This window comes from Myotis yumanensis, unplaced genomic scaffold, assembly GCF_028538775.1.
Source record: "Myotis yumanensis isolate MYYU_CA2020_CCGP unplaced genomic scaffold, mMyoYum1.0.hap1 SCAF_1, whole genome shotgun sequence".
NCBI lineage: Eukaryota > Metazoa > Chordata > Mammalia > Chiroptera > Vespertilionidae > Myotis > Myotis yumanensis.
Genome location: NW_027223752.1, coordinates 28,725,452 through 28,746,079, shown reverse-complemented (window position 1 = coordinate 28,746,079; position 20,628 = coordinate 28,725,452). Strand labels below are relative to the sequence as shown.

The window sequence follows — 20,628 nt, the reverse complement described above, 5'->3', positions numbered from 1 at the left end:
GCATTGCGTATCCTGTGAACAGTATTAATTGGTTGAAGAAATCTCCGTCACTTTGAAAGATGAGCAAAGAAGCAACTGGCGGGCCATGGGGCGCTGGTAGGGAGTGAGGGGGCAGTGGCAAAACACACGTTCCAGATGGCAAGACCTTTCCAGCAGTCTTGGGAGTCTGCCCGTTTGCATCCTGCTGCTTTCGTGGAGGTATACTGCATCACTTCTGTTGTTGCTCCAGTGCAGTGGTTGGCAAACTGCGGCCCCTTGAGTGTGGCTCTTCCACAAAATACCACGTGCGGGCGCGCACGTACAGTACGATTGAAACTTCGTGGCCCACGCGCAGAAGTCGGTATTTTGTGGAAGAGCCACACTCAAGGGGCCAAAGAGCCGCATGTGGCTCGCGAGCCGCAGTTTGCCGACCACTGCTCTAGTGCATTCTCCCTTCCCTTCTGTGATAAATGGAAAGGTATGTTTAAAAAGCTGCGTCTGCCACCAGAGAGGAGGGAGCTTGCTTCAGATGCTAAAGCAATTCTGTGCTTGGTTAGCTCATTAAAATACTCCACTATGTCTCTCACTAACCCACCCAGGCTCAGTTTTGGTCTGAAAATGGCATCAGAGGTTTTTTGTGGGCTCGTGACATTTACCTCAAAGGCTAGATTTTCACTCCAAACATTTCAATCTATTAATGCATTGGAATAATTCATAAACTTGTTTATATTCTTTCACACATTTCTTTCATGATGCATAATTGTTTGATTGAGGAAGACTTGACTGCTTTCCCCCCTATACCCCTCAATAAGGCAAGCTACATGCATTTTCATTTCAATGGAAGAAGTTAGTGTAAAGGGATATATGACAAAAAGGTTTAAGGAAAAGTGATGAGGTGGAAGTTGGCAAAAACTATTTGTAAAATAATGTTTCTACAGCCAGGCCTAGTTGCATATGTGACCTTGATCTATTAATTTATTTTAGTTGTGATGATCCAGAAGTGGAGGATTATGGGAACAAATGGAGCATGAGCGCTATGCTTAGGTATCTGAAACAAGAAGGCAGAGATACAACTGGTGAGTACCAGGCCGTTTTTCTTTTTGACTTCCCTTCTCTGTATAACTTCACCGTTGTTTCATCAGCAGTTAGTCTTTAATTTCAGTACTGTTGCTGAGACATTGATGGGATCACCGTTTTTGGTCTCAGTTTTTCCTGTCCTTTATGAGATGGAGAAAAGGCTTTCTGTGATCCCGGAATCTCTTTTCTTGCTTCTGGTTTGAAAAGCACAACTTTCTCCTTTAATATTCAGTGAACTGATCCTTGTGAATGTTGAACTGCTAACGAAAATATACTTTCAGTTTTTATTTTTAATTTAAAAATATATTTACTGATCTTAGAGGAGGGGAGAGAGAGAAACATCAATGATGAGGGAATCATTGATCGGCTGCCTCCTGCACGCTGCCCCCGACTGGGGATTAATACTGCAACCCGGGCATGTGCCCGCACTGGGAATCAAACCCTGACCTCCTGGTTCATGTGTCTATGCTCAACCACTGAGCCACGCCAGTGGGGCTACTTGCTGTCTGCTTTTTAAATAACAAATTTTCTCCATATTGGCCTTGAATTCAAAATTTTCTAAGTTAATCTCTCTTATACATGTTGCTAAATTGGAGAATGGACTATGTGAAATTTGAGTGTGGGGCTTAGAATCAAAATGGACACCATTGCTGAGCCTTGAGCAGAATGGGAACTGTGCCACAAGGCCTATCTCAGTCCATACAGGGAAGGTGATAGAGGAGTGAGAAGGGGAGGAAGGCTCCTTCTCCATTCTGTGTCTGTCTGTGGTCATAGGCAGCCACCTTTTTGACTGTGTTCCCCTATTCACAGATATGCCTTCTCCTGGAGCATCTTCTGTTCACAAGATTGCCATACAGAGACTTTTTTTGAATGAGTACACATGCTTTTGTATTAGACTAGAGGCACGGTGCATGGCATTCATGCACAGGTGGGGGGCGTGGCCTGCGGGAATCAGTCCATCATGGGAGCACCGCTCACCCCGGTCAGCCGAGCGACTATGGACCGCCCTCTGAGTGGCTGCTCCTGCTGTGGGAGCGCACTGACCACCAGAGGGCAGCTCTTGTGTTGAGTATCTGCCCCCTGGTGGTCAGTGCGAGTCATAGCGACTGGTCAAGTGGTTCTGGTTGTTCCACTGTTTGGTTGCTGGGCTTTTATTATATAGGATTGTGTTCTGGAATTGATTCTTTCTAATCCATGCATTGTGATGTCCCTCCTGCTCCTCCTCCTCCTCCTCCTTCTCCTCCTCCTCCTTTTTTTTTTTTTTTTGTAGCGTTGATGGCCCATGTAGAAGACCTGATCATTAAGACTATAATCTCTGCTGAGCTAGCTATTGCTACAGCCTGTAAAACCTTTGTTCCTCATCGCAGCAGTTGTTTTGGTAAGGAGACTCAAGAAGCTTAAAGTGTTTTATGAAAAGGGGCTTGGGAAGTTGGGCTGGGATCCTGGGGTAGAGAGTGATTCTGCAGGAGTAAGGTATGTGGTGGATTTTTATACCTTTCTAAGTTCACGTGAAGATCCTACTAAGAGGCCAGTGGTGAGCTTAGTTGGAGGTCCCCTGAGAATGAACTAGCTTTCTGTGTGGGAAGCAGGGATTGGAACTAAAGTATGAGTCTCTTTGTCAGAGAGCAATCAGAAAAAGTCTGCAACGGACTGTACAGGAATCCAGCTCTAACAAATATATTCCAGAGCTCTTTGGCAGCCAGACTGGGAGCTGTTCCAAGAAGCTCTGGCTGGTACCAGTGTGTGCTTTCTCCTATTTTCCAATGACTCCTCCTTTTTGTTTTAGTCTTCTCTCTAGCGGGTTCCTCCCCTACCCCTCTCCTTCTTTACTCTCTTCCTCTTTCTCCTCTCCTCCTCTTCTCTGCCATGTCTAACTCCCTGATTGCCCAGAGAAGGAGAGAGATACAGTTACTGGGTCAGGAAGCCTGTTGCCGACTGACCCACTAGCGGTGCTGTAGCATTTGTTTTCTGCGTGGGTGTGAGCTCGTAGTGATTCCCAGTAAAGTCACATAGGCTTTCAGCAGGTGTTAGGCTTTGTTAGTAAAACGCACGAGGCTCATAGATGGGGGATAATGAAAGCAATGCAGTGGTAAGTCATGGCTTGCGTAGGAGGCAGGGTAACAGAAAAGCAAAGACCTTCAGGTGTAGAGCCTGAGAGACGTAGGCTGAGACCCGTTTACCCCCCTTACTGATGTTCTGATTTTCAGCAAATTGCACCAATTCTGGTTCCTCAACTAGGAAACGGCAGTGATGATGCACTGCCTCCTCAGAGTACTGGGAAGAGCAAGTGAGACGGTGCATGTGCAGCACGTGGCACATGCGTGGCCTTTAATGTGACTCAAACAGTTTTTTGTTATATTTATAACTAGCCATTATAAGTCTTGATCTCTTTAATTCATTATCATAATAACCTGTACTTTAGGGGCACTGAACAAAGGGAAGTGTTAAGACTGAATAGGAGATGGTAGATAAGCCAAGACCTGAAATTATATAGGAAAAGAAGAGGTTGTGATATCTTTTTATTTTATTTATTTATTTATTTATTTATTTACTTTTAAACCTTTCATTTATTTATTTATTTATTTATTTCAAAGAGAGGACAGGAGAGGGAGGGAGAGATAGAAACATTAGTGATGAGAGAATCATTGATCGGCTGCCTCCTGCATGCCCCCACTGGGGAAGGAGCCCGCAACCCAGGCATGTGCCATGAGCTTCGGGTTCATAGGTCGACACTCAACCATTGAGCCTAGCCGGCTGGGCTAAGTGCAAATTGTTCATGTCTTCTAAAACCCATAAATGGCTCCTTAGGTTTCAGTTGTCAACACAAACTTGATATAACTTCAAGCTTCTAAGGATCTGACCCCAGCTGGCTTTTCTAGAATTCTGTTTCCCTTCTTATACCGTGTAATGTGACTGTACCAACTGAGCACTCCGTGCCTTGTGTCTCTATGTAAGTTCTGCTCTCCAGCTCGGAAATTCTCCCATCTGCCTTGCACATTCCTCTTTATGTCCTAAGACTCACCTCGACCTTGCTCTTCTAGGAATTCTAGTCTAACAAAGTGCCCTGTGTGTCTCCTCTTTCATGTTCTGTACGTGTTCCATTATATTTCTTTCCTATTGTATTGTGGTGTTTTATTCACATGTACACCTCTCTGGTAGTCTCTGAGCTTGCCTTTGTGAATTCTTAGTAGTCACTGTCTCCCTGCCCTTCTCACCCTCTTTCTGCCAAACCAAACCTCTCACCATCTCCCTGGACTTCCAGGTCCTTTGCTAACCCTTTGCCTTTGCACCTGCTTTATCCTGTGTCTGAAATACCTAGCAGATTATGACATCTTTCAAGACGAAGTCAAGTATCACTTCTTTGGAGAAGTTTTTCCTGAGTCTTCAGTCGAAGTTAACCTCCCCAGCCCCAGCACTTTTCATAGTCTGCAGTGGTTCCTGCATGTTGCCCGGTACCCAGTCATGTGTCTGTCCCCCCACTGGACCAGAAGCTCTTTGAGGACAGCAACAGTGTCTCCCTCGTTTCTGCCCCTCCCATGCATAGCAGCATTTTGTGTTAGAGGATGTTTAAGAAATATTTGTTGAGTGACTGATTGGTACTTGTTTTCATTCCCTTTTGGTGGCCTGACAGTAGGCTTCATAATAAATCTGATTTGGTAAGGGCTTAGAGCTCTTAGAATTATTGTAAACTGTTTGAGGAGAGGGTGAGGGGACTGTAACTCCAACTTCAAAAACCTTACTAGATGAAAAAAAAAATAAAGGTTTCTTTTCTACATCTTCTTGGCTGTTATGTAAGGGCAAATTTCTTGGTGTAAAAAATCTTTGTTCTAGAATCATCACAAGCTTTTCTGAATGTTTCCTTTTCTATTTTGTTTTATTGCTTGATTGTCTTTTGGAAGCTTAAGACTTTCTTATACTTAATGGCAATCGAAGTTCTGATGTGAAGTAAGCAGCGACCTTCTCTGATTCGGTGAATACCCCCGAGGTCCGTGTCCTCACCCATGGTCTCCTTTCCCCTCCCTACTTGTGTTCAGTTTTAATAAACTGAGTGCATCTGGAGTTTTTTAAGTTATTGACTGTGCTCTTGGCTTTTGTGGTTGTAATTCCACTTCCTGTCAGTCCTGGGATTCTGTGTGCTTCGTTAACCTCCCCCCGTCAGACATGATTTTGTAAACGTGTGTATATTTGTGTGGATCTCTTTGCCTCCCACTGATTCCTAACCTCCCATGGGCTTTAAGTTACAAGGAATAAGCTGTTTTGTTTGTTTTTTCCTTTTTTTAAAATTTGTTTTAAAGTAAACAGGAATTGAGAGTTTCCCAGAAGAATTTGGCTTGAACAGAGCATTGGTGCTTTTAGAGGAAGCAAATAGTCCAGTGATGGGGTTCACTATATATTTTTTTTTTGGTTGCTGTTTCTGCCTTTCCACATTATGAATCCTTGCCAGGAGCATTCCATTGCTATCTAAGTGTTTCTGTCCTATCATTTCTCTCTCATTCACCCTACCGTCTGATGCCCAACTGTGCTTCCAGGTACCTTCAGTATTCCCATTCATTTATTTACGTAGGCATTGAACTTTTTTTTCCTTTCACTTTATGCTGTGTGCAGGGCATAGATAAGAGTCTGTTCCTTTTAAACCAAATTGTACATGGCATGTAACATACATATATATATATGAGAGGCCCAGTGCACGAATTCGTGCACCGGTGGGGTCCCTTGGCCTGGCCTGTGGGATCAGGCCAAAACCGGCTCTCCAACACCCCCCGAGGGGTCCCAGATTGTGAGAGGGCGCAGGCCAGGCTGAGGGACCCCACCAGTGCACGATCGGGGCCAGGAAGAGACGGAGGTTGGCCAGCAGGGGAGGGACCGTGGGAGGGCCCCAGGGTGTGTCTGGCCCATCTCGCTCAGTCCCGATTGGCTGGACCCCAGCAGCAAGCTCACCTACCAGTCAGAGTGTCTTCCCCCTGGTGGTCAGTGCACGTCATAGCGACGGGTTGACCGGTCGACTCTCTGCCCCGTGGTGGTCAGTGTATGTCATAGTGAGTGGTTGAGTGGTCTTAACATACCATAAGCATATTACGCTTTGATTGGTTGAACAGCCAACTGTACAACCGGACACTTAGCATATTAGGCTTTTATTATATAGGATATATATATATATATATATATATATATATATATATGTATGTATATGTATATATATGTATATTTGTGTGTGTGTGTATGTATATGTATGTATATATATACATACACACACAGTGAGTGGCCAGATTATTATGACCACCCCATCAGTACATCGTCGAGCCACCTTTTGCCTTCAATCCTGTGGCGATTCTTCTTGGCATTGACTCCACGAGATGTTGAAAGGTGATGCGAGGAATCTGACACCATGCCTGATGAATAGCACTGTCCAGTTCTGTGAGATTTGATGGTTGTGGAATCAGCTGCCTGATGGCTCTTTTAACTTCATCCCACAAATGCTCAATTGGATTGAGATCTGGTGATTGTGGGGGCTACCTAAACAAGGTAAAGTCTCCCTCATGTTCTTGAAACCTTTCCTGCACAATACGAGCACCGTGGCATAGCGCATTGTCTTGTTGGAAGAAGTCATCTCCATTGGATACGCCATCAACATGATAGGATGAACCTGATCAGCAATGATACTTAGGTATGTTGTGCTATTCAGATGTTGTTCCACACGAATTAAAGGGAAACATGCCCCAAACCATAACACTGCCCCCACCAGCTTGAAGGGTTGTACTCATGCATGTGGGGTGCATGCTTTCATGCTGTTTCCACCAAATTCTCTGCCATCTGCATGATGCAACTGGAAACGTGATTCATCAGACCACATGACTTTTTCCAATGCTCGACTGTCCAATCCTTGTGTTCCTGTGTGAATTGGAGACGTTTTATCTTGGTAACTGCAGACAGCAAAGGTGTTCGAACAGGCCTTCGGCTTCCATATCCCACGTGATGCAGTGTACGGCTAATTGGCCTACAAGCGTCAGGTGGTCATAATAATGTGGCCACTCAGCCCACGTTCGAAGGCTGTTAAATCACGTTGTTTACCCATATCTTCAGAAAAAAATCACTTCTACTGTCGTGGTAAACAACCTGCTTTCCTATTTATAATGGTCTGGCCCTCTAGCAACTTCAGCATGAAATTATAGCTAATTTGCCTACAAACGTCAGTTGGTCATAATAATCTGGCCACTCAGTGTATATATACACATATATATACGTGTGTGTGTGTGTGTGTGTGTGTGTGTATGCATATATATTTGCATTGTATTATTAGTATGTAAATGTAGACTTAGGAACTTTCACAAACCACCCAGAGCTTAGCCATTTAGTGTTTTTTCATAGATGTGTACATCTGGAAAGGACCTCAGAGAACAATTAGAAAAGAAATTGAGATCCTGATAAATTAAGACTCTTACTTCGGGTTCTAGAGCTAGTGAGTGAGAGAACTCAGATGAGAGAGACTCAGCTTAGAGAAAAGGAGTCAGAAGATGGGTTTTGGCAATTAAGTCATCTTGATCATAAGACTTGATTTATAGAACTTTTTTGTTGTTGTTAATCCTCACACAAGGATAGTTTTCCATTGATTTTTTAGAGAGAGTGGAAGGGAGGGGAAGAGACACACAGAGAGAGAAACATCGATGTGAGAGACACATCAATTGGTTGGCCCCCGTAGACACCCCAACCCGGGCCAGGAACCGAGCCTACAGCCGAGGTATGTGCCCTTGACCAGAACTGAACCTGTGACCCTTCAGTCTGTGGGCCAATGCTCTATCCACTGAGCCATATGGGCTAGGGCGGTTTATAGAACTCTCCCAGTAAAACAGATTTTTGACAATCTAATTTTTATTGCCTTCAAGATTGTGAAAATGTGGTACCATGTGAAATATGTGCTTAAACAGCAACCCTTTAAATATGCTTAGGAAATTGGCACCATGAGATGACTGGCTATGAGAACAGCTTTTTTGACCAGTTGGAGAAAAGCAGCCAAAAACAACAGGATGTTAGCTGCTCTTTAAAGATGCTGTTGCTGACACTGATTTTATCTGTATGTGAAGATGGCTGAAGTGACAGGCTATGACCCTGTTCCTCTCGAGCCTGGGATCATATGAACCCGCTGTCATGCCAGTTGTGAAATTGATGAGACTGGCTTTGTTTAGGTCAGAGACTAGTGGTATCTTTGCTCTGGACAAATCAGGCTCAGGAAACCTCTCTTTGTTGGATGAATGCTGGTTTGACCTTTCATTGCTATTGTTCTAGACCAGTGGTTCTCAACCTTCTGGGCCTTCAAATACAGTTCCTCATGTTGTGACCCAACCATGAAATTATTTTCGTTGCTACTTCATAACTGTAATGTTGCTACTGTTATGAATCATAATGTAAATATCTGATATTCAGGATGATCTTAGGCGACCCCTGTGAAAGAGTCGTTTGACTGCCAAAGGGGTTGTGACCCACAGGTTTAGAACCACTGTTCTAGACCACTTCACAGAGTTAGCTGACATTCTTAAAGGGAGAAGGCCCATAAATATTTGTTAAAGGAGTGGAAGCAGGCAATATACATTCTGCAACAATGTGAACTACTTGATCAATAGCAACAAAAAATAATGGAAGTCATCAAACAGTTCACTTTTTGAGACAGTCTTCTTGTCTGGTTTATCCCATTCTCTATTTAGATGGGAAGAGAAGTTTATTGTAGAGGGGACTTAATAGAAATTACCTACTATTTGTAAGTACTCTTCACTGGTTATATTCCTTAGTCCTCTTAACTATTACTCATGTTAACAGACAAGGAAAGAAGATTCAGAGAGATTAAATAATCTGGCCTAGGGCCTAAATGGCAAAGCCAGATTTGAGAGGCAGGTCTCTGGCTCTTTCTCCACCCACATAAAGACAAGTTCTGATGTGTCCGGCCACTTCTGGCATGCCTCGTATGCTGGATTCTCCTGCTCTCCTGTAACTAAATCTCAGGAGAAACCATAGCATCCTTTCTAGTAGATCAGGCCTGAGAAAGGGCACTCTTTCTGCTCTAACCAGCAGTACCAAGTCCTAGCTACTCCTTCCAAACCTACCTTTACATATGGTAGCCAGATACCATATTGATTTATTGGACTAGTTAACAAATTGGCTCTGAGTTTTTTCTTTTATTTAGTTCATTTTCCTGTGGACCTTGACCTGCTTTTTTCCAAATTCTCCTTCTGGACCCCAGATAAAGACTTCCTCCTTGGGTTTTCAAATCAAAACCAAAGCCAAGGTGAAAAGAATTTCCTTTCTACAATAGCATTTGACTGACAGCGAGTCCTGGACAGTGTCAGCACTCTCCACTGCCTCAGGGATTATAGCTTCAGCTGGGACTTTATTTCTGGGGAGGGTTAGTAGATTGATTCCAAAATTAGTGGTGTGACATGTTTAGTAATCTTTTAGGCTTTGAATGTCTTATTATTCTCTCTATGAAATATTTTTTTACCTTCCCTCCCTAGGCCATCTTTTATGAAGTTTTCCCTTAATATGTCAAAATCCTAATAAGAATTTCTCTTATTTTCTTTATGGTTGGTGGTTTTATTATGAATATTTTGTCTTGTGATTAGGGTTATTTGGGGGGAGTACCTGCAAATTCTTTTGTCTTTTTCAAAAATTGTACAATTTTTCACTTAAAATTTCTTTCTTTTCCCTTCTATTTTCTTTTCTCCCCCCACCTCAGTATTTCTTGATTGCTTTCTATGTTCTTTTTATGATGTAGGCTGCTGGATACATAACAATGATTAAGACATGGGCCCTGCCCTTGAGTGGTGGGGAGGAGCAGGCATGAAATGATAAATGACAGTAAAAGTAGTGGGGTGACTCAAGTGCTCTTGGGATACACAAGACTTACCAGCTGTGCCTGGAGGAGCCAGGGAAAGTCATTCCTTGCAGAGGGAATATGACATGCAGAACAGTGTCATGAAACAATGTGACATTTCTTTTTTTAATTTGTAGTTTTTTTTTTTCTTTTTTAATTTTTCGCTAAAAGTATTACAAAGGGTATTACATAAGTGTCCTTCCCCCCCCCCCCCCCCCCGCCCTTGACAAACCCCTGCCCTCCCTTACCCCCCAGTGTCTTATGTCCATTAGTTATGCTTATAAGGATGCATACAAGTCCTTCGGTTGATCTCTTACTCCCCTCCCTCCTGTCCCCCAACCCTCCCTGGCCTTCCCACTGCAGTTTGACAATCAGTTTGAGGCAGCTCTGCCTCTGTATCTATTATTGTTCAAAAGTTTGTAATGGTCTTTATTATCCATGAATGGGTGAGATCATGTGGTATTTTTCCTTCATTGACTGGCTTGTTTCACTTAGCATAATGCTCTCCAGTTCCATCCATGCTGTTGCAAATGGTAAGAGTTCCTTCTTTTTTACAGCAGCATAGTATTCCATCGTGTAGATGTACCACAGTTTTCTAATCCATTCATCTACTGATGGGCACTTAGGCTGTTTCCAGATCTTAGCTATGGTGAATTGTGCTGCTATGAACATAGGGGTGCATATATCCTTTCTGATTGGTGTTTCTGGTTTCTTGGGATATATTCCTAGAAGTGGGATCACAGGGTCAAATGGGAGTTCCATTTCCAATTTTTTGAGGAAACTCCATACTGTCTTCCATAGTGGCTGCACCAGTCTGCATTCCCACCAGCAGTGCACAAGTGTTCCTTTTTCTCCACATCCTCTCCAGCACTTGTCGTTTGTTGATTTGTTGATGATGGCCATTCTGACAGGTGTGAGATGGTACCTCATTGTTGTTTTGATTTGCATCTCTCGGATGATTAGTGACTTTGAGCATGTTTTCATATGTCTCTTGGCTTTCTGAATGTCCTCTTTTGAAAGGTGTCTATTTAGCTCCTTTGCCCATTTTTTGATTGGATTGTTTATCTTCTTTTTGTTAAGTTGTATGAGTTCCCTATAAATTTTGGAGATTAAGCCCTTATCAGATATGACGTTGGCAAATATGTTCTCCCATGTAGTGGGTTTTCTTGTTGTTTTGTTGATGGTTTCTTTTGCTGTGCAGAAGCTTTTTATTTTGATGTAGTCCCATTTGTTCATTTTCTCTTTAGCTTCAACTGCCCTAGGAGCTGTATCAGTGAAGAAATTGCTTTGGCATATGTCTGAGATTTTGTTGCCTTTGTATTCTTCTAGAATTTTTATGGTTTCCTGTCGTACATTTAAGTCCTTTATCCATTTTGAGTTTATTCTTGTGTATGGTGTAAGTTGGTGCTCTAGTTTCATTTTCTTGCATATGTCTGTCCAATTTTCCCAACACCATTTATTGAAGAGACTATCTTGGCTCCATTGTATGTTCATGCCTCCTTTGTCAAAAATTAATTGAGCATATTGGTTCGGGCTAATTTCTGGACTCTCTATTCTATTCCACTGATCTATATGTCTGTTCTTGGGCCAGTACCAGGCAGTTTTGAGAACAGTGGCTTTGTAATACAGCTTGATGTCTGGCATTGAGATCCCACCTACTTTGTTCTTTCTCAGGATCGTTGCAGCTATTCGGGGTCTTTTTTTATTCCAGATGAATTTTTGGAGAGTTCGTTCTAGATCTTTGAAGAAGGCCATTGGTATTTTAATGGGAAGTGCGTTGAATGTATAGATTGCTTTGGGTAGTATGGACATTTTAATGATGTTGATTCTACCAATCCAAGAACATGGTATGTTCTTCCATCTGTTTATGTCTTCCTCTATCTCTTTTTTCAACGTCCTGTAGTTTTCTGAGTAGAGGTCTTTTACCTCTTTAGTTAAGTTTATTCCTAGGTATCTTAATTTTTTTGGTGCGATGGTAAATGGGATTGTTTTTATAATCTCTCTTTCTGAAAGTTCACTATTGGTGTATAGAAATGCCTCGGATTTCTTGGGGTTAATTTTGTATCCTGCTACGTTGCCAAATTCATGTATTAAGTCTAGTAGCTTTTTGATGGAGTCTCTAGGGTTTTGTATGTATAATATCATGTCGTCTGCAAATAAGGACAGTTTTACTTCCTCTTTTCCAATTTGGGTGCCTTTTATTTCTTCTTCTTGTCTAATTGCAATTGCATAGTCCAGGACTATGTTTAACAGGAGTGGTGAGAGTGGGCATCCCTGTCTTGTTCCTGTTCTTAGGGGAAATGGTGTTAGTTTTTGACCATTGAGTATGATGTTGGCTGTGGGCCTGTCATATATGGCTTTTATTATGTTGAGGTATGATCCTTCTATTCCCACTTTGCTGAGAGTTTTTATCAAAAATGGGTGTTGGATTTTGTCGAATGCTTTTTCTGCATCAATTGATATGACCATGTGGTTTTTTTCTTTCAATTTGTTTATGTGATGTATTACGTTTATTGATTTACGGATGTTGTACCATCCTTGCATCCCTGGGATAAATCCTACTTGGTCATGGTGTATGATCCTTCTGATGTACTGCTGGATCCGATTTGCTAAGATTTTGTTGAGGATTTTGGCATCTATGTTCATGAGGGATATTGGCCTGTAATTCTCTTTCATTGTGTTGTCTTTACCTGGTTTTGGTATTAGGGTGATGCTAGCTTCATAGAATGTGTTTGGAAGTGTTCCATCCTCTTGAACTTTTTGTAGTAATCTGAGGAGGATAGGTTTTAGTTCTTCCTTGAAAGTTTGGTAAAACTCCCCTGAGAAGCCGTCTGGTCCTGGGCTTTTGTTTGCTGGAAGCTTTTTGATAACTGCTTCAATTTCTTCCATAGTTATTGGCCTATTGAGATTTTTTGATTCTTCCTGATTGAGTTTTGGAATGTTGTATTTTTCTAGGATTTTGTCCATTTCCTCCAGGTTGTCTAGTTTGTTGGAGTAGAGTTGCCCGTAGTATTGTTTAACAATCATTTGTATTTCTGTGGGGTCTGTTGTTATTTCGCCTCTATCATTTCTGATTTGGTTTATTTGGGACCTCTCTCTTTGCTTCTTGGTGAGCCTGGCTAGGGGTTTGTCAATCTTGTTTATCCTTTCAAAGAACCAGCTCTTGGTTTCATTGATTTTCTGTATTGTTTTTTTGGTCTCTATTTCATTGATTTCTGCTCTAATCTTTATTATCTCCTTCCTTCTGCTCACTCTGGGGTTTTCTTGTTGCTCTCTTTCTAATTCTTTGAGTTGTAGAGTTAGATGATTAACTACCATTTTTTCTTGTTTTTTGAGATAGGCCTGTAGAGCTATAAACTTCCCTCTCAGGACTGCTTTCATTGTGTCCCATAGGTTTTGGATTGTTGTGTTTTCATTGTCATTAGTGTCCAGGATGTTTTTAATTTCTTCTTTGATGTCATTGGTAACCCAATCAATATTTAATAACATGCTATTCAGCTTCCAAGTGTTTGAGTATTTTGGGTTGTTTTTATTGTAGTTTATTTCTAACATTATGCCATCGTGGTCTGAGAAGATGCTTTTTATGATTTCAATCTTCTTGAATTTGTGGAGACTTTGCTTGTGACCCAATATGTGGTCTATTTTTGAATATGTCCCATGAGCACCTGAGAGGAATGTATATTCCATGGCTTTGGGGTGAAGTGTTCTGAAGATGTCAATTAAGTCCATCTGATCTAGTGAGTCATTTAGGATTGCTGTTTCTTTGCTGAGTTTTTGTCTAGCGGATTTATCCAGTGATGTCAGTGGTGTATTAAAGTCCCCTACTATGATTGTATTGTTGTCGATCTCTCCCCTGATATCTTCCAGGAGTTTTCTTATGTATGTGGGTGCTCCTGCATTGGGTGCATATATGTTTATCAGGGTTATATCCTCTTGTTGTATTGATCCCTTTAGTATTATGAAGTGGCCTTCCTTATCTCTTGTTATGGCCTTCACTTTGAGATCTATTTTGTCAGATATAAGTATTGCTACCCCAGCTTTTTTTTCATTTCCATTTGCCTGAAAGATATTTTTCCATCCCTTCACTTTCAGTCTGTGTGAGTCCCTTCTAATGAGGTGGGTCTCTTGTAGACAGCAAATGTATGGGTCATGTTTTTTTATCCATTCAGCCACTCGATGTCTTTTGATTGGACCATTTAGTCCATTTACATTTAAAGTTATTATTGAAAGGTACTTGTTTGTAACCATTTCTATTTTTTTTGTGGCTGCTTTCTTTCTGGGCTTTTTATTTCTTCTTTTTACACCAGTCCCTTTAGCATTTCTTGCATTGCTGGCTTGGTGGTGATGAACTCCCTTAGCCTTTTTTTGTCTGTGAAGCTTCTTATTTCCCCTTCAATTTTGAATGATAGCCTTGCTGGATAGAGTATTCTTGGATTCAGTCCTTTGCTTTGCATCACTTTGTAAATTTCCGTCCATTCTTTTCTGGCCTGATGTGTTTCTGTTGAGAAATCGTTTGATAATCTGATGGGGGATCCTTTGTAGGTAACTCTCTGTTTCTCTCTTGCAGCCTTTAAGATTCTCTCTTTGTCTTGTACATTTGCCATCGTTATTATGACGTGTCTTGGTGTTGGTCTTTTGGGGTTCATCTTGCCTGGGACTCTCTGTACTTGTGTAACTTTTTTCTTCCCCATATCTGGGAAGTTTTCTGTCATTATTTCTTCAAATAGATTTTCTAATCCTTGCTGCTCTTCTTGTCCTTCTTGCAGCCCTATTATGCGTATGTTACTTCGTTTCATGTTGTCCCGAAGCTCCCTTAGGCTCTCCTCCTGTTTTTTAATTTTTTTCTCCAGTTGCTGTTCAGATTGAGCTTGTTTCTCTGCCTTATCTTCTAACTCATTAATTCGGTCTTCTGCTTCTTCTAGTCTGCTGTTGAAACTTTCCATGGTGTTTTTGATTGTAGCTATATCACTTTTCATTCCCTCCTGATTCTTGCATAGGTTGTTGATTTTCTCATCCATCTGGTGAATGAATTGTACAACCATTATTCTGAATTCTTTTTCTGTCATGTTGCATGCTTCAACTTCATTAATTTCCTTTCTTGGTGATTCCTCATTGTCTTTCCTCTGGGTGTTGTGTCGTCTCTTCATTCTGATTATCTCCTGATGGTTCAAAGGTCGAGTTGCGTGGGCCTGGGCCGTGTGCAGTGGGAGGCTCCCACAACCCTAGTGTCACTGAAGAGCTCTGACACTAAGATGTGTGGTTGTTGTTGGTTGGTGGGAACCAGGCTCGCTCTGTGTCAGTGTTGCCAACACTCAATGTGGCCTCGCACGTGCCCTTAGAATTAGGGACCCTGCCTGCACTGTGCTGAAATAGAGGCCCCCCTGGAGCGTGTTGAAAACCAGAGCAGAGCCCCCTAGCTTGTGCCAGGAGTCAGAGTTCCCCAAGAGTCCAGTATCAGAGTCTCTGTTGCTTCGCGCGACCTCACCTTGAGAATCAGGGTCCCTGTGTGCCCTTGCACCAGGAATTGGATTCACTGGCTCTTAGTATGAATGCACAGGAAATCAGGATCTCAGGCGCAGGTGATAAGAAACACAGTCAAGTCACTGGTGCTTGGTGCTGCCTCCTGCCCTGAGAAACAGGTTCCTTGGGCCTGTGCTAGGCGGACAAACTCCCGTTCACGTGATTGCTCCCAGCCCAGGGCTCCAATGCCAGCAGTGCGCGCAGGATTAGTTCCTGGTGCTCTGCGCGCTTTTGCTCCCAGCCCGGGGCTCCAAAGCCCAGTGCACGTAGGATCAGTTCCTGGTGGTGTGCGCCCTTATGCTCCCAGCCCAGGGCTCCAAAGCCAGCAGTGCGCGCAGGATTAGTTCCTGGTGCTGTGCGCGCTTATGCTCCCAGCCCAGGGCTCCGAAGCCCGCAGTGCGCGTAGGATCAGTTCCAAGGTGCTCGCGCACTTCCAGGCCAAAGTTCCTGCAGCGCTGAGGCCCCGGCAAGGGGTAGGTCTATCAGTTAGTTACTCTGGCGCTGCCCACGAGCCTGGGGGAAGGGGGGATGGGCTCTGGTACTCACGGATCTGCCGCAGGGATTTCTGAACTTTTGGTGTCCGAAGGTCTGTAGCTGTGGTCGCAGGTCTCTGTCCCCAGTAGCTGCAGGGTCCTGGTATGCTTCTGAGATCAGACTGGGTGGTGCTGAGGCCAGGATCCTAGTCTCAAGCAGCTCTGTTTCCCAAGATGGCGTGGTCGCTCACAATGTGACATTTTGAAGTAAGTTCATTGTGACTAGATGTGGCCTGCCTAGGATGGGGTGGCCGGAGATAAAGTTATGGAAATAGGTTGGGGCCCAGCTGTAAAGGCCTGACATGCTTAAGTTCATCTGGTAGACAGCAGCCAGCCACTGGAGGTATGTGAGCAGGGGATCATTATTATTTTCTTTAACTTTTATCATGATTTGACCCAAAGCTTGGTATGATATAATTACAACACAGGGAAAACTGTTCAACATTACTGGAAGTGACTAGTTTAAAATCTTTCGGGAACCAACTTGACATCAGTGTGTATTGCTGACAATCACTGTCTGTCTTTATCTATTAGATTTATATCTTAGAAAGGTAATTCTGATACCATGTAGAGAATGGACTACAGTGGGGAGAGACTTGTGCTAGGGAAATCATTTCATAGGTAAGAGGTACACAGTGGTAATATACGTATACTTACCATGTGACCCAAGAAATATGAAACCATATGTTCACATAAATACCTGTACATGAATGTTTATAGTAGCTTTATTCATAATCACCACAGATTGGAAGCAACACAGATGTCCATCATCTGTTGAATGGATAAATAAATTGTGGTATGTCCATAAAATGGAATACTACTTAATAATAAAAGGAAAGAACTATATGATTGATACATATAATAACATAGATAGCTCTCAAAAGCACATGTGAGGTGAAAGAAAATAATTTTCAAAAGGCTAAATACAGTATGATTCCATTTATTTGACTTTGTTGGAAAAGGCAGAAATCATATAAGTGGTTGCTGGTGGATAGGGAATGAGGATTGACTGCAAAGGGGCAGAAGGTCACATTTGTGATAGAAATATTCTATATCTTGATTGTGGTGGCAGCTAAACAACTGTATACATTTGTCAAAACTCATCAAACTGTACATTTTAAGTGTGAATTTCATTGTATGTAAACATGCCTCAATAAGCCTATCTTTAAATAAGAAACGGTGGTAGATGGATGAACCTTAGAAACATGCTAAACAAAAGAAGCCAGATTCAAAAGAATACTAGTAAATACTGCATGCTTCCATTATGAAATTTTAGAAAAAGCTAGACTAATCTATAGTGAAATAGGAACAGTGATTGGGGGCCCTGGCTGGTGTGACTCGGATGGTTGGAACATTGTCCCATATACCAAAAGGTCCTGGATTCGATTCCCAGTCAGGGCACATAGCTGTGTTGCAGGTCTGGTCCCCAGTTGGGGTGCATCTGAGAAACCGATCCATGTTTTTCTCTCACATCAATGTTTTTCTCTCTCTTCCTCCTCTCTCCCTTTCCTTTCCTATCTCTAAAACTAGTAAAAATATCCTTGGGGGAGGACTTAAAAAATAAAATAAAAAGAATAGTGATTGGGGGTGTGACAGAGGAAGCAGGGTGTTTACCAGGAAGGAACATGAGGGACCTTTCTGGGGTGATGGAAATGTTCTGTGTGGATGGATATGAGTGTATCGAATCATCAAGACTCATATCAAATTGTATACTTAAGTTCTGTCCATTTCATTTTATGTAAATTATACCTTAAAAGAAAACATAGAAGGCTGGATTAAAGAGAAATAAAGAGAGATCTGGTAATATGTTGGATTTGGAGACTGATGGGTGGGGTTACCATTTTTCAAGATGAAGAATAATAGGAAGCTAAACAGGTTTTGGGGAAAGATAATGAATTATATTTTGCCAAATGTTGAGTATCTGTGGGATGTCCTAGTGAAGTTGTCTAGAAGGCAGTTGGAATTATGGATTTGGTGTCCTGGAGACACTTGACTAAAGATGTAGATTTGAATGTCATCATCATAATATTAATTGCAGCCATGAGAATACATGTGATCACCCAAGAAGAGAAGTATAATTGAGAAGGAAAGAGAGCTGAGTAAACCTACCAGTAATTAGCTGGGCAGGAGAGAAGGAATGAAAGAAGGAGAGGAAGGAGGAGGAGAATCAGCAGAGAGCAGTGTCCTGGAACCAAGGGAGATGGAAGTTCCAATAAGTAAGGGATGGTCAACAGCTTCAGATGCTTGGGCTTAGCAGTAAGGCGGTCTTTGGTGATCATAGTGAGAACAGTCTATTAGAGAGAGAGGGAGCAGAGCACATTCTTATGGGTTGGGGAGTGAATAGGCATGAAGAAAATTAAGGCAGCTGCGTTACAGAAATAGGGAGGTAAGGATGCTAATGTAAAGTAAGAAGTGGAGCCAAGCTTTTCTTACCATTCACTAGTATAATTTTCAAGTTTGTTTTGATTTGGCTGGAGGCTAAGGAAATATTTCTCACCAAGGAAAAAGTTCCTATGGAAATGTTAAGGTGGTAGCAACAGTCTTTCAAAACTACTCTCCTGTCATGATGAAGGCAACACAGAGGAACAGAGAAAGTAGCTCAGAACTGGGAAAACCCAGCTTGCCTGAACCCCTCAATGACAGGAACACTGGGAAAGGTCATCCTGGAATCTGAAGTTTTGAAATCCTAGACACTGCAGCTAAAACACACAACATTGAAAGGTGAGGAAGTTTAATATTCTCAGTACAACCTGCTTCTTACCTTTTAAACCTTTAATGTCCACAGAAAAGACCAATCATAAGTTAAAAAGGTTATCAAGACTAGTAGCCTATAAAGGACCCAAATTATTATTTTTAAGCTGAGCCGATGATTTTAAGAGATAAGCCTGATATAAATGCTGTCTTTTCACCCCATTTCTTTCCCCCAATTCCAGCTTCTTAGGTGAGCTGGGCTTTGCACCAGGGACTTATCCCACTCTTTTTAAAAAATATGTTTTTATTGATTTCAGAGAGAGAGGAAGAGAAAGGGATAGAGAGATATAAACATCAGTCGGCTGCCTCCTGCTGCTCCCTGCTGGGGATCAAGCCCCCAACCCTGGGGAATGTGCCCTGATGGGGAATTGAACCATGACCACCTGGTTCACAGGTCAATGCTCAACCACTGAACCACACCGATTGGCTAACTTATCCCACTCTTAAATGATAGTAGATCCAACCTGGGCATGAATAAGATGTAGTTATATTCAAAGCTGATTATGAGATTGTTATGAGATTGATGGATTTTATTCACCCGAGTAAAAATTAAGTTATCACCGTAAAGGATATTTTCTTCCTTTGGGTTATATTTTTTCCTTTCCAGAATATTGGTTCTCGGCCTTTCAACTGAGATTCTTGGAATTTGCCTCTTAATTTGGAATGTAGTTAAGTGAATGTGTTGGCTATTTAATGTGAGGTGTTGAAATAGTGGGACTCTATTCTGATTTCAATTTGTATTCATTTGTGATTGATTCTGCAAATCTGATCAATATGTGGATCAATCATTATTCTCATCCTGTTCCTCATACTATTATTATTGATAATATTACTACTTTATGAAACAGTTGAATCCTGTGCTTCAGCTTTTAAAATCTGAAGAGAATGTTATTTTTCTTGAATCAGACTCACATTTTTTTCTCTCTTGCTTTTATGATACTAATATGGACTTGTAGATTTTGCAGTTAGGCTTTTCCTTTTATTATTTATTTATTTATTTATTTTTAAATTCTTTTTTTTTTTTTTCCATACCTTTTAATTTTGTTTAGGCAAATTTTTCATTTATAATACTTTCAAATTATTATTTTTTTTAATTAAATCTTTATTGTTCAGATTATTACATTTGTTCCTCTTTTTTCCCCCCATAACTCCCCTCCTTCCAGCTCCCACCCCACCCTCCACCCTCACTCCCCACCCACTGTGTTCATCCATAGGTGCATGATTTTTGTCCAGTCACTTCCCGCATCTCCCACACCCCTTTTCCCCCCAAGAATAGTCAGTCTATTCCCTTTCTATGTCCCTGATTCTATTATAATCACCAGTTCATTCTGTACATCAGGTTATTTATTCACTTGATTCTTAGATTCATTTGTTGATAGATGCATGTTTGTTGTTCATAATTTGTATCTTTACCTTTTTCTTCTTCTTCCTCTTCTTAAAGGATACCTTTCAGCATTTCATATAATACTGGTTTGGCGGTGATGAACTCCTTTAGCTTTTCCTTATCTGTGAAGCTCTTTATCTGACCTTCAATTCTGAATGATAGCTTTGCTGGATAAAGTAATCTTGGTTGTAGGTTCTTGGTATTCAGCACTTTGAATATTTCTTGCCATTCCCTTCTGGCCTGCAAAGTTTCTGTTGAGAAATCAGCTGACAGTCGTATGGGTATTCCCTTGTAGGTAATTGAGCCTCTTTCTCTTGCTGCTTTTAAGATTTTCTCTTTGTCTTTTGCTCTTGGCATTTTAATGATGATGTGTCTTGGTGTGGTCCTCTTTGGATTCCTTTTGTTTGGGGTTCTCTGCGCTTCTTGGACCTGTAAGTCCATTTCTTTCTCCAGATGGGGGAAGTTTTCTGCCATTATTTCTTGAAATAGGTTTTCAATATCTTGCTGTCTCTCATCTTCTGGGA

The 20,628-nt window shown here is 41.7% G+C and overlaps 1 protein-coding gene across 9 annotated transcripts in view; it reads left to right on the top strand.

Annotated features, from left to right (window-relative positions):
* TTLL5 (tubulin tyrosine ligase like 5) overlaps window positions 1-20,628 on the top strand; it is a 272,026-nt gene that overhangs the window by 53,566 nt on the left and 197,832 nt on the right. For all 9 annotated transcript variants that reach the window (XM_070416253.1, XM_070416261.1, XM_070416235.1 and 6 more), the window contains 2 exons: window positions 964-1,055; window positions 2,327-2,434. In XM_070416253.1, the coding sequence (XP_070272354.1) occupies window positions 964-1,055; window positions 2,327-2,434 (200 nt within the window). The remainder of the gene's footprint in view (window positions 1-963; window positions 1,056-2,326; window positions 2,435-20,628) is intronic.